This window comes from Cupressus sempervirens, chromosome 2 (assembly GCF_028749045.1).
Source record: "Cupressus sempervirens isolate cs-2001-9-10 chromosome 2, ASM2874904v1, whole genome shotgun sequence".
Taxonomy (NCBI): domain Eukaryota; kingdom Viridiplantae; phylum Streptophyta; class Pinopsida; order Cupressales; family Cupressaceae; genus Cupressus; species Cupressus sempervirens.
Genome location: NC_143119.1, coordinates 749695868 through 749709164, shown reverse-complemented (window position 1 = coordinate 749709164; position 13297 = coordinate 749695868). Strand labels below are relative to the sequence as shown.

Sequence of the window (13297 nt, the reverse complement as noted above, 5' to 3'; positions counted from 1 at the left end):
GTTCAGAATTGTGAAAAAAGACCTATAAGACATTACACGCTTCAAAAAATGTAGAAAGAAGCTGGTGTGTGAAAAGAACAAAGCATTGGAGTCCATTTGGTCTTCCTCTCCCTACCAACAAATACTTAAGTTGCTTGGGTACTAAGAGGACCTCCTTGTTGAAGTTATAGTATCAGGATCTTTCTATCCCAAATTTACAATATTTATATAATCCATCTGTTCTTGTAGACATTAAAAGTCTGATTCTAACATGCAGAAGGATTAACAAATTAATTTTATAAATTACTAGTGAACACAACCTGAGCACTATAGTAAATATTAGAAACTAGTTTCAGATTCTCCTCTAGGAAATCTTTAACACTGAATGACAGACAAGAATGGGGTGAGCAGTATCATTTCCTCTCCCAGACCCTCATGATCCATCAAAAATATTAATGTCCTGAATTAGGAACTATCTCGTGGTTTCTGATCCCATGTATTCGTTAGTTGCTAGATAGTCAGGACTAGTACTTATCTTAAGCTTTCAGATGGTTTATATAGTCTGGATCACTTCTTGCTTTATTTTATCAACTCCTATTAAGGTTATCAGCTTTTGTAACTACTAATTTTTATTGTTTAGGTTTTACTGGGTTTATTATTTTTCTTGTAAAGCCTCTGGCTATCTATCTTGAATCCCTGTTCATTTTCTTTGATTTGTATTTTTCTTTGGACTATTAATGGTCGTACCTTATTCAGTCCCAGTTTGCAGCTCCACTGACTAGTTTCAGTCGTAGTTTCAGTCGTCTGGATAATAATATAAACTTTTAAAAAATTATTCTGGATAATAGCATAAAAAAATTTAAATTATTCTTTCTTCCTATACATCAACTCAGATCTTTATATTTGTTCAAGACATTGCTATGCATGCATGGAGCTGTGCAGCTTGATATATTCCAAAATAGAAAAAATGTTAAATGCAAACTGTAGAGGAATGGTAAATTAAATGTGCATTGTTGGGTGGATATTTTGCTAGTGACAGTTTTGTGAAAATCCAGTCACAAAATAGGTAGACCAGCCCCAGCATGTGAGACAAAGTCTCTCCTACATTAAAGGGAAGGCTCCCCCTCCTCTACATTCCTTGGATCCACTAAAGGTAAGCAAGAAGTTAAGAGATTTGTGAGGGATGTTACCAATATTCTTTCCTTTTAACTTTCAAGAAAGAATCCACTTACCCGTAGAACAAGTAATGGGCAAAATGAAATCTCTAACTACACTTCTATCTAGTAGCTAGAAACGGTGATACCAATAAACTAACACCAACTCAAAAGCTAGCTGAAAGCATACCAATTTGGCTTTAGGTCCTGTTTTAATCTATTCTATAAGAAAAGCCTCTAACATTGGGGCGCAAAGACTTCCAGAAGTAGGGAAATTCTAACTAATTTTCATGAATTTGAGACGGCAATACAAGCTACAGTCAAAACTTCCAATCTATGTATCACCACAATCGCTCCTAGTCAAAGCTCCACCTCCAATTGCCTCTTAATTTGCCTCTTAACTCACTACGCTCTATTATTGAACACACAATAATAACATGAATCAAAGACAATAGGCACAAATTACAGTCAATACTTCTAATTTGCTCTATCACAATTGTTTCCAGTCAAAGCTTTGAATCCAATTGCTTCTTTTATTCACTTTTCTCCCAAATCAGTACTACACAATCAAAGTATGCTTGGACAAGTTTGGGAAAGCTTTCTTGCATACAAAAAAAAGATGATTTTTACAATGAGATGACACTCCTTCATATAAGCAAAAGAGTTGAGAAAAAAGTGGAAGAAAAGGTGGGAGCAACTCAACCAACTTTGACCCGGTCAAATTATGTGAGAAATTATTGGATTACATGTCATTGCACATGTAAATCATATTACATTTAATTACACATTTTCATGTAATACATCTAAAAACGTGAAATAAGAAGAAAGACAGAAGAGGAATGAAACAATCCTAGGGATTGATCTTAAGGGTCTTGTACTTGGCAATGCTATCCTGGATGATTACACGATCGGGAGTTCCTGTATTTTGTGTCACTGCATTCACCTTGACAGCCATGGTGTTGCGTCTATTGATAGCGTTTGACTCTCTTTAATAAATTGTCCATTGTCATTTGAAAACTTGATGTGATCAAGCTTTTCTCGTTTGAGTTGTCATGAATTCTCCTTTGTAGATTGGCACATTATGGAGTCTTTGACACTTTGTAAACCTTCTCAATGGTGTCTAGATATAAAATAACTTTCCATCAACACCTTTAACATTTTTTTTAATTTTTTTTAGAGCAAAGTGCTTGGCGCACTCCCACACGAACTAAGGTTCTCGGACAACCATTGGGAAAAAGAATATCAAATGAATTACTGCTTCTTGAGAATCAAAGCATGTCTTCTTGACGGGATATCTTTATTCTTTAAAGAAGTTTTGACATAACTTGAAAAGTGTGTTGTTTTATGAAGACGAAAACATTTCCCAATGAGACTGGATCCATGAAAACTTTGGGATTTGAGTTACAATGACGATTCCATGAGCGATGAGTACTAGAAGTATCAATTAGATACTTATGAAACACATATGATGACTGGAAATGAACCGGAAAACATATGTATTTGGATGGAAAGGGCCAAAGTCGGACTTGGAAAGATGGATTAAATGTGGGCAATGATCAGCTTTCGTGGGTATGGCCAAGAATGCAAATTGGGATGTATATGGATGTGTGCAAATGACAACTTTGGTGTTTAAAAGTGTGACCTTTTACCAAAATCGGGTAATTAGGTTCAAAGGATGAGATTACATGTAAGTGGGTTTGGAAAATAGGTTTATATGTAAATGCATATGAATGATGAAATTACATCTAAATGCGGATGGAAGATGAGATTACATGTAATCGCTTGTGAGGAATGAGATGCAATGTGCTATGGCATGCAATGATGGATGTGGAATGAAATGATGCACTTACATGAAATGGTGGAACGTGGAGTTAAGTGAAACGTGCTCAAGTTCTTAGGAAAGAACTTGCAATTTCTTCCAAATGAAGAAAAACAAGAAAGCAAGCAAACAAACAACGAAAACAAACACAAAAGAAACACATCCCTTTGGTCTTATACTCAAATATATCAACAAGCAAGTTACTTCAAAATGCAAATTCGAATTTGGAATTTGGGAATAAACCAAAAGTATGAAAATGAGAATTTTCATCATTTAAAAAAAAAATGCACTTTTCATAGCATCTATATCAACAAGTGTGTAACATCAAGTTAAAACCATGGTTACCAGGAGACCCGTCTCCCCCCTAAAAGTGGCGTCTCGGAGACCGAGACGCGTCTCGGAGACTTTTCGCGTCTCCGGAGACCTCAAAAAAGGTTGGAGACTTCATGACGAAGTCTCCTGAAGTCTCCCTGTCTCCTAATCCAAAAAGTGAAGTCTCCCCGAAGTCTCCTGATAAAATATAAATGTAAAATATAATATTAAATAATTTTATATATTTTAGCCCTCATTTAAATGTTTTTAATGCAAAAATCTAAGGTACTATATGAATTCCGTAACAACTGCTTGGTGATGTACGTCACCTACAGGAACACGATACAAGTCTAAGACAACATATTGGAAGCTGTACAGGATTGCAGTAAAGATCCCAAATCACATAAATTTATGCAACTGAGGAATTAGGGTGCAAAAACTGTTGTTCGTGCATTAGAAGATAGTATTACGTATGTTACAGAAATCTGATATGCAAATGCTTGATAATAGTATTATTCCTCATGAAAACCACGCATCTATTTGCTGATAAAGACTCAGGGATAACAGTGATAGACTAGAGGTTTTATGTATGTTAACATGAATGTATTTGGTCCCATATTTCTGTTTTTTCAAGAGGATATCATGTTTCAGTTTGATGTATAAGTCGTATTTGTTATTCGTACCTGTTTATCTGCTGTTGGCAATATCCTAGTACCAATATAGGAATCTTTGTTAGTTGAATCTGTGTAATTGGAAAAAAAACACTATTACAAAATGATTTACTCCCTTTTAAACTAAGCAATCCTAAATCTTAGTTAGAAAATAGAAATCCTAAGTGTGTCTCTATGCATGCATCGATGTTGAATAATTCAATAATTTTCACAAATTTTTTGTAGCAATGCCAATTTGTCAGGTTTTAAAATCTATTTCAGTAATGTACTTCTGTATCTGACCGCTTATTATTATTATAATCTTTGACAGTTTGACTCTATGAATCTATTTTAATTTTTAATGTGACAACACTAGTATTATTAATTTATTATTTACTTTAGTCTTTTAGTCTTACGGTATTACTATTTTGAAATTTTGAAATTTTGTACTTACTTTTAGTATTAGACTCTTTAAGTTTAAACTATTAAAAATTTATTTTTAAAAAAAAAAAAAATTGCGGTCTCCAAGTACCCCCGTCTCCTATTTGAAAAATTGCCGTACCGGTACCAGTACCAGTACCGGAGACCTCAAAGTCTCCCCGTCTCCCGGTGACCTTGGTTAAAACATGCATCAAAATAGCAAGATAAGCATGAATTAATTAGAAAAATGGAAAATATCCACTTACTCGAAGATTAATGAGCCAGAAATGAAGGAGAAAGAAGCTCCAACATTGAAGAATTCTCAAAACAAACTTTGACCTCTTCAACCTTGCAATGATGAATTCAATATGAGCAATGATGGGTCGAACTTGGCATGAGGATGCCAAAAACGTGATCAAAAATAACTTGTGCATGCCACATTTATACTCAAAACTCTAAGGAAAACACATTTTTGACAAAAACGTGGTCTTAATCTGCATTTACATGAATCGGTTTTGCCATTGACGGTCAAAAATGTGATCTAGAATAGCAACGATATGCCTTGGTATGTACAAATACCTCCCTTACAACAAAAAATGTGCTCTAGAATGCCCAAATCTAGGCATTTTATGCAAAAATGTGGTTTCAATTCCATTCTTATGAAACATTTTTGACAATAGAATGCAAAAACATGATCCCAATGTTAATTTTGTAATCTGATATATCATATCAGTCTGATTATAGATCGTACAGATTTGTTCTTGCATAAAATTCTTTCGTAAGTTGTCCTATAAATAATTGTCTTCTCCTTAATAGGTATCGCCGTCATTGGGCAACATAGTCAAAGACTAACTAATCATCTTGGTTAGTTTTTATATTAAAAATATGTCTCCTTGTAAAGTCGCCGAGTTTAAGAGAGCAATTAAGGCCGACTTTGGAAGGGACATGTTCTTTCTAAGGACATGCCACTTCCTTACTATATTTAAATAGGGTGTGAATGTGGATAAAGGACACAAAAAAATACTAAGTTTGCTCCTTTACCATTCATTGCCTCTTATGAATTATAGCAGTTATAAATAAATAGTTGCAGAAATATACATCAGTCAAAGGATACTATATATACTGATTGGTGTTGACAAAGACCATCTTCAGCAAAGTACAAAGGCTTCATATTAGATTTGGATGTTTACGATTTGTAGAAACTTTACATGGTATCAAAGCCCTGGTAATTGAACCTAGGCTATGCAAATTGACAATCAGATTTATATATCTAGCAACATCCTTCTACCTTCAATGGCTGGCACAATCAAACCCGAAGACAGGTTTGATGGAAAAGAACACTTCGTTGCTTGGAAGTTCATAATTATGATGATTCTTGAAGACAATGATGTAAAACAGTTTGTTGATAAAGAATCCAAGCAACCTAATACTGATCCTCATAAAACTATCTGGATTAAAGGAAACAGGAAAGCCATGCAAATCATATTGGATGGAGTTAAAAATGAAATAGTACATATGCTCATGAAACATTAGACAACATTTTATATGATAAATGCATATGAGGTTAACAATGCAACTAGAACCCTTGCACTAAAAAGGCAACTAAATCATGTACAGATATAGAAGAGAGAATCTATAAAATCATACTTCCTAAGGGTGGCTAGTCTAAGAGATAAACTTGCGAGTCTAGGGAGCATAATTGAAGACAAAGAGCCAACAATTATGGCTATAGATGAGTTACCGGATCGTGGGAAACATTCTTACAAGAAGTGCTAGAGACAATCTTCCTGACTTCAACAGACTTAAAGGAGATTGTCTTCAAGAAGAATCTAGGAAACTTAAGAAAGGAGGAAAATTGAAAACTGAAGATGAAGAACTTCATGTTCTCAACACAAATTCCTATAAAGGTAAGAAGGGTAATCACAGAAATGACAAACCTAAGAAAGGTTTATCCAAAATAAAATCCTTCAAATCTGAAAAAATTGGACACTATAGATCGAAGTGCCCTAAGAATACAAAACAAGTAAACTATAAAAAAGTTACCAGGAAAGAACAAAACTATGATCCTAAGAATCGTGTATTGTATTATGCACTATCAAATGAAGTATCAAGCAAAGTATAGGTAATTGATAGTGGATCATCTCAACACATTACAAGATACAAAGAAGTACTAGATTCAATATCAAAAGAACTTGATCGCAAAGTTACCATCGGTGATAATTCTTCTCATTCAGTCAAAGCAATAGGGAATTGCACCTTGAAACAGAAGTCAAGTATTTCTCTACATCTCAAAGGTGTACTCTATGTACTAGGAATAAAGAGGAATCTAATCTATGTTACAGCACTTGAAGATGGTGGACATAATGTTGCATTCATGGACGGTAAAGTAATGACCTAGTCTAAGAACTCTTCATTCAAAAAATTAAAGTTGATTGGTCAAAGAAAGGGATTCTTGTATGAATTAAATACAGAACCTAGTCAACCTATTCACGCTGTAATTCATCAAGCTCCTAATATAAACGAAATATGGCATAGAAGGTTAGGACATCTAAATTTCAAAGCCTTATCAACTATGGAGAAGACGGTTACTAGTTTACCTAAGTTGAAAAGATCATTCAAGCATATGCAAAGGATGTGCGCTGGGTAAGGGCACCAAAAGTCCATTTCATGATAGCAGTAGAAAAGCTAAAAATGATTTGGAACTAGTCCACTCAAATTTATGTGGACCTATGCTCGTTCCTTCTCTTGGAGGATTCTGGTACTATATAGTTTTTATAGATGACTTCTCTAGGAAAACATGAATTTACTTCTTAAAATGTAAAGAATCAAAAGAAATCCTTAAGAGATTTAAAGAATTCAAAACCTTAACTGAAAACTTATTAGGACACAAAATTAAAACTCTTAGGACTAATAATGGAGGGTAATATATTTCAGATTTCTTTAAAGAGTTTTGTAAAGAAGCAGGAATTAAGACAGAGTACATTTTTTCTTATAACCCACAGCAAAACGGGGTAATAGAAAGCAAGAATAGAAAAATTATAGAAGCAGCAAGAGCTATGACATTTGATCAAAATTTAGAAAGCTATCTTTGGGCAGAAGCCTCTTGTACTACTATCTATATTCGAAAAAAAGTCCTCACTCCCACCTTAGAGATAAAACTCCTGAAGAAGTCTTTACTAAGGTTAAACCTAATATAAGCCATCATAGGATATTTGGGTGCCCAGTATATATACATGTTCCAAACAAAAAGAGAACTAAGTTAGAACCCTCTGGGAGGAAAGGTATTTTTGTTGGGTATAGTGAAACATCTAAAGCATATAGGATTTTTATACCTGGTCAAAAAAACATTGAACTTAGTAGGGATGTAATATTCGAAGAAGATTTAGCATTCAAAAGAGCCCTAGCTTCTAAAGATCCCTCTCATTTACCTAGTTCTGAAGAAAATCATGAATCTGAGTTTTAGAGGGAAAAAACTGAAGAAATTGAAGATGAAATTCAAACTGTTAATCTTGAGAAAACTCAAAATCCAAAGAAAAGACCACTTTGGGCCATTAAGACTGTAGAGGAAACACAAGACTTCGTTGCACCATCTAGAACCTTCAGAGAAAGCAAAAGACCCAAAAGATTTTCTAGTTATGCAACAAACATTAGTGATTTATCTAAGTCAAAACCAACCAATGTTGCAAATGCTATTAAACATACAATTTGGAAGGATGCTATGACGGAAGAATACCAATCCATTATTAAGAATGATGTTTGGGAAATTGTTCCAAGGTCTATAGTAAAATCTGTTGTTTCTTCTAAGAGGAAATTTAAAATCAAGCATGCTGTTGATGGTAGCATTGAAAAATATAAAGCCAGATTCGTAGCCAGAGGATTCTCTCAAAAGGAGTGAATTGTTATGAAGAAACCTTTGCTCTAGTTGCTAGATACACCTCTCACAAACCTAAAGTCTCTATTTGCAAGCTCAAGAAAGCTATCTACGAGCTTAAAAAAGCTCAAAAGGCTTGGTATGAAAGAATTGATACGTATCTCTCTAGTTTAGGATTCTCCAAGAATGAAGCTGATCCAAATCTCTATTATAAAAGGGATAAAGATGATATGATAACTTTGATACTATTTGTTAATGATTTACTAATAACAGGTGATGATCATCTTATAGATCAATGCAAAAAAGATCTAATCAGAAAAAATTAAATGAAAGATTTGGGACTCCTTCATTACTTCCTAAGACTGGAAGTATGGTAGAATTCTGACAGTGTCATACTTAATCAAGGGAAACATACATTAGACCTCCTTAAGAGATTTGGAATGTGGAACTGCAGACCTATGTCTTAATCTACACAAACTTAAGGAAGCAGCTGCAAAATCACCCTCCATTGGTTCTACTCTTTAGAGAAAGATGATTGGGTCTCTTATGTACTTGGTAAATACAAGACCTGATATTTGCTGTGTTGTCAATGCCTTAAGTCAGGTTATGTATGAGCCAAAGAAGATTCACCTAGTTGTAGTCAAACATATTATGAGATACTTACAAGGCACTCTTAATCTTGGACTCAAGTATGAGAAAGTTGACTTGGACTTACATGAGTACACAGGCTTAGATTGGTCTGGAAGAGTTATTGATAAGAAAAGCACTTCAAGATGTTGTTTCAGGTTAGGCTCAGCAATGATATCTTGGATAAGCAGAAAGTAGGCATCAATAACACAGAGTTCTACAAAAGCTGAATACATTAACGCAGCAATGGCCTCTCGGGAGGCAGTTTGCCTTAGAAAGTTACTTGTGGGATTATTTGGTCAACCCGTGAATCCTACTATTATTCATTGTGATAATCAGAGTTCCATCAAGCTTTTTGTGATTCCAATTTTTCATGACAGGTCCAAGCATATTGAAAGTCCTTACCATTATGTAAGAGATATGGTCGACAGGAATACTATAAAATTAGAATACATTTGCATTGCAGAGAAGTTAGCAGATATTCTTACCAAACCCTTCTCTCGAGTAAAGATAGATCACTTTAGGAAAATACTCGGTATGGTTGAATATAATACATTTGTATTCTTTAATTATTAATGAAATAATTTTGAGTTAAAATTATTATTGTCAAGCTATTGACTATTATGGGCTCCACCATTTGTATTCATTATTTAAGAGGTGACGATTTCTGAGATAATGAACACTTGTATAAAAGACATTATGAGAGATGAGGATCTCTTAGGTAATGTGTTTAACACTAGAGAACTACTATCAGACCTGGATGAGTTCAAGATCACATTGTGATATAGACATTTCTATGCCTATGAGTCACAACTTGGATAAAAGAAGAATTTAATCATTCTCGGGATTGTGTCCTATGAACTGGTAGCTCTTAAATCAAGATCATATTGTGATATAGGTCTACCAATACCTATGAGTCACAATATGGATAAAGGAAGAATTTAATCATTCTTCAGATTTTATCATGTATGTTGCATTCCATGCAATACTGTTATCACTAGTATAAATGATAAGTCATATGACAAGTATAGTAATATGACATTGTATCATGTGTTCAATGATACCACATGCTTAGAAGATTCAAATAGATATAAAGGATCAATCTATGCTTATTCATCTTAATTAATGTTGCTAGATATGCTATACTCTCAATATGATTATCAAGTTAAGAGGGAGTGATAATTTTGTAACTCTGATATATCATACTGGTCTGATTCTAGATCGTGCAGATTTGTTCTTGCATAAAATCCCTTGGTAAGTTGTCCTATAAATAATTGTCTTCTCCTTAATAGGTATCGGCGTCTCCATTGGGCAACATAGTTAAAGACTAACTAATCATCTTGGTTAGTTTGTATATTAACAATATGTCTCCTTGTAAATTCGCTGATTTTAAGAGAGCAATCAAGGCCGACTTTGGAAGGGACATGTCCTTTCTAAGGACATGCCCCTCAGTTACTATATTTAAATAGGGTGTGAATGTGGTTAAGGGACACACAAAAATACTATGTCTTCTCCTTTATCATTCATTGCCTCTTACGAATTATAGCAGATATAAATATACAGTTGCAGAATTATACATCAGTTAAAGGATATTGTATATACCGGTTGGTGTTGATAAAGACCATCTTCAGCAAAGTACAAAGGCTTTATATCAAATTTGGTTGTTCAGAATTTGTAGAAACTTTACACCCAACAGCAATGATATGGATCAAAAACCCCAAACCGATTCCTTCATGAGCCAAAACGTAAGCACAACACCATAAAATTGGCACTTTTACAAAACTGTGATACCAAATTACCATAAAACGAAACGATCTTGGCATGAATCCAAACGTCTAGGGCATAATAATGCAAAAATGACGCTCTTCTTGGGGATTTCAAGCCATATCATGATCAAATCTAAATATTTTTAGTGTAAAACATTTTTGTGGAGGAAGAAAACATCAAGTGTTTTTCCCTTTAATCTTCAATTTCGGGTTCTTAGAATGCTTTGCATGTGTTCAAAGGAAAATCGTACTCTTGAGGATAGATTGCATGTTTTAAAAACATTTAAGGGAGTCTTCTTATACAAATCACACTCTAGGGGTGCATATGCATATTTTAAAAACATGTCATAGAAGACCAAATGCAAATCGCACTTTTGGGAGTGCATTACATATTTTAAAATATGTTCACAAATGACCTTAGTGCAAAATCGCACTTTTTAAGGGTCACTGCATGTTTTGAAAACACTTAAATATGCATGTCTCACTCTTGGAGAGTCATTGTATATTTTAGAGCACATGTATTTACATGTTTTATGTGTTTTCAAATTGTCTTTTTGTTCAAAATCCCGGTTTCTAGAGGCAATTACATATTTTCATATAAATGTGCTTGTAGACATGCTCTGCACAACTTAAGTGATGAATTAAGCACATGTCAATTTAAGTTTTGATGAAATATTACTTAAATGGGTCATAAATAATACTTACATTATAGATAAATATATATTGTGCAAATATCATTCAAAAAGTATTATTTCTAAGATGTTTAAATTAAAATTTTAAAATTAAATCAAACTATATAGTTAGTATAGTCACTTAAGTGAAAAATTAAAAATCAACTCAACTTAAAAATACAACATAAAGTGTTCTATAGTTACTTTAAGTGAAAAATTAAAATAATAAAGTAACTTTAAAATGTAAAATAAGGTGAATTTATGTTATATTTTTCAAAAAGTGAATGTCAACTACAAAATATAACATGATATTTTAATTTGTGCAGTTGCACCTGGAAAGTCCACCTTTTTGGGCACTAAAACGGTCAAATCTTTTGATTGCTAACTTCGATTAAGCCCTAAGATAGACTGAACCAATGGGAAAACTAAAAGCAATGACTTGAGCAAAACCAATGGACCATAAGCCAACAAACAAACTAGAAAATGAGAAAAATGATGTTGGAGGCTTCAAAAATCAAGCATAGACTCAACAAACAGAAAAACTAAAAAGACTTGACAAAAACCTTCAGTCAGAGGAATCATTATATCAATTGGGGTCGATTGATTGATCAATACTAACCAATTAAATACTGAACTAAACTCGGAGAAATGCGAAACTAAGTTGAAAAGTTTAGTACTATTAACTACATTTTGCGGTGACAAAATGCAGGGCAACATGCACAGCATAAGCAAGGCCACAACAATGGAGCATCCTAAAAATCTAAGATTCCTTTGCTATAACCATCCACTTATAATTTATTTTTCAACCTTCCCCTCTATGGCATCCTTTGCCTTCCACAAAAATCTCTCCATGTTATTTGACTCCAACTCTTACCATGCTACATTTCTGCGAGAACCACTCAATGATTGATTAAAAAGTCAACCCCAATGAACAGCAGAAATGCATAATTCAGAACAGTTACACACTTATCAAAAATCTCAAAATAATTTAATCTGAGACTCCAATTGTCATTCATCTAATCTACAGTTTTCTCCAGTGTAGAGTACCATAAAATACCTTCAACCACTTCTATTAAGGTAAAAATGGATAAAATATGACCAAGATGGTCACTTATAACCCAATGGCTAGCTATTGTGAAGAAATAAATTTAACATTTGCTGTAGGATATAACCAATGCATCTAAACGAGTTATATTTCTTAAGCGAGTTCATCAGACAGATTAAAAGCAGTATGTACACTACATTTAAATTTGAACAAGCAGACTGCTGGCAATATGTAATAATTAATTAAAGTTACAAATGAACTTTGATGCACTAAAGAAAATATAATATGAAAGCAACAAGAGTACCCTACTGGCTTGAGAGGTCCCATCATAACATACATCTAAAAATGAGGTTAAACATAGCTTTCACATCTTATCTTGAGCACACTAAGAGATTATTAGCTAAAATCTTGCAAAATATAAACCACATTGATTTGCAATAAACATACCAACTTCAATTCACGGAGTTCCCTTCTTGCAAGCCTACTCCTCCATACACATTGAAAAGTAACAGTTGCAACCCGCAATTTAAGGTAACACAAACGAGCTTTGCACATGCGCCAATTTTTCTAAATCAATGAAAAGTAACATATTAAAAAGTTGCATCTTCAGTGATCTATAACTCTGAACAAAAGAGAAATTAAAGTTTTTCTGACAATCCTCTCAACTTTTAACAATGGTAATCTTTGTTTCAAAGAAAAGAGGGGAATATTCCCAGCACCAGCCCATATTGAAAAGCAGACTTATGCATGTGATATTAATATATTATAAGTCGTACAATTTTACAAATGAAGAAATGTGGTATGCTCCAGAGTAGCATTGCTCAGAAAGAACACAGATTATGGTGAATAATTGAAAAGAGCAGTTTTTCAGTGTCACACATTTCAGTGATCAAACCCAAAATTAACCCAGTCAAACAACTTTTTCAAAAACCCTGTATTTCAAAAAAGTGAGATTAAAATGCTTGTAAATAAAGAGTCAATGT

The 13297-nt window shown here is 33.7% G+C and overlaps 1 protein-coding gene across 10 annotated transcripts in view; it reads right to left on the bottom strand.

The window, feature by feature from the left end:
- The window catches only part of LOC149575589 (myosin-11-like), a 329180-nt gene that overhangs the window by 161972 nt on the left and 153911 nt on the right, over positions 1-13297 (bottom strand). For all 10 annotated transcript variants that reach the window (XR_016360188.1, XR_016360187.1, XR_016360189.1 and 7 more), the window contains one exon: positions 12762-12881. Coding sequence is in view for 7 of the 10 variants with exons in the window: in XM_089815351.1 (XP_089671477.1) it covers positions 12762-12881 (120 nt within the window). In the remaining 3 variants the exon portion in view is untranslated. The remainder of the gene's footprint in view (positions 1-12761; positions 12882-13297) is intronic.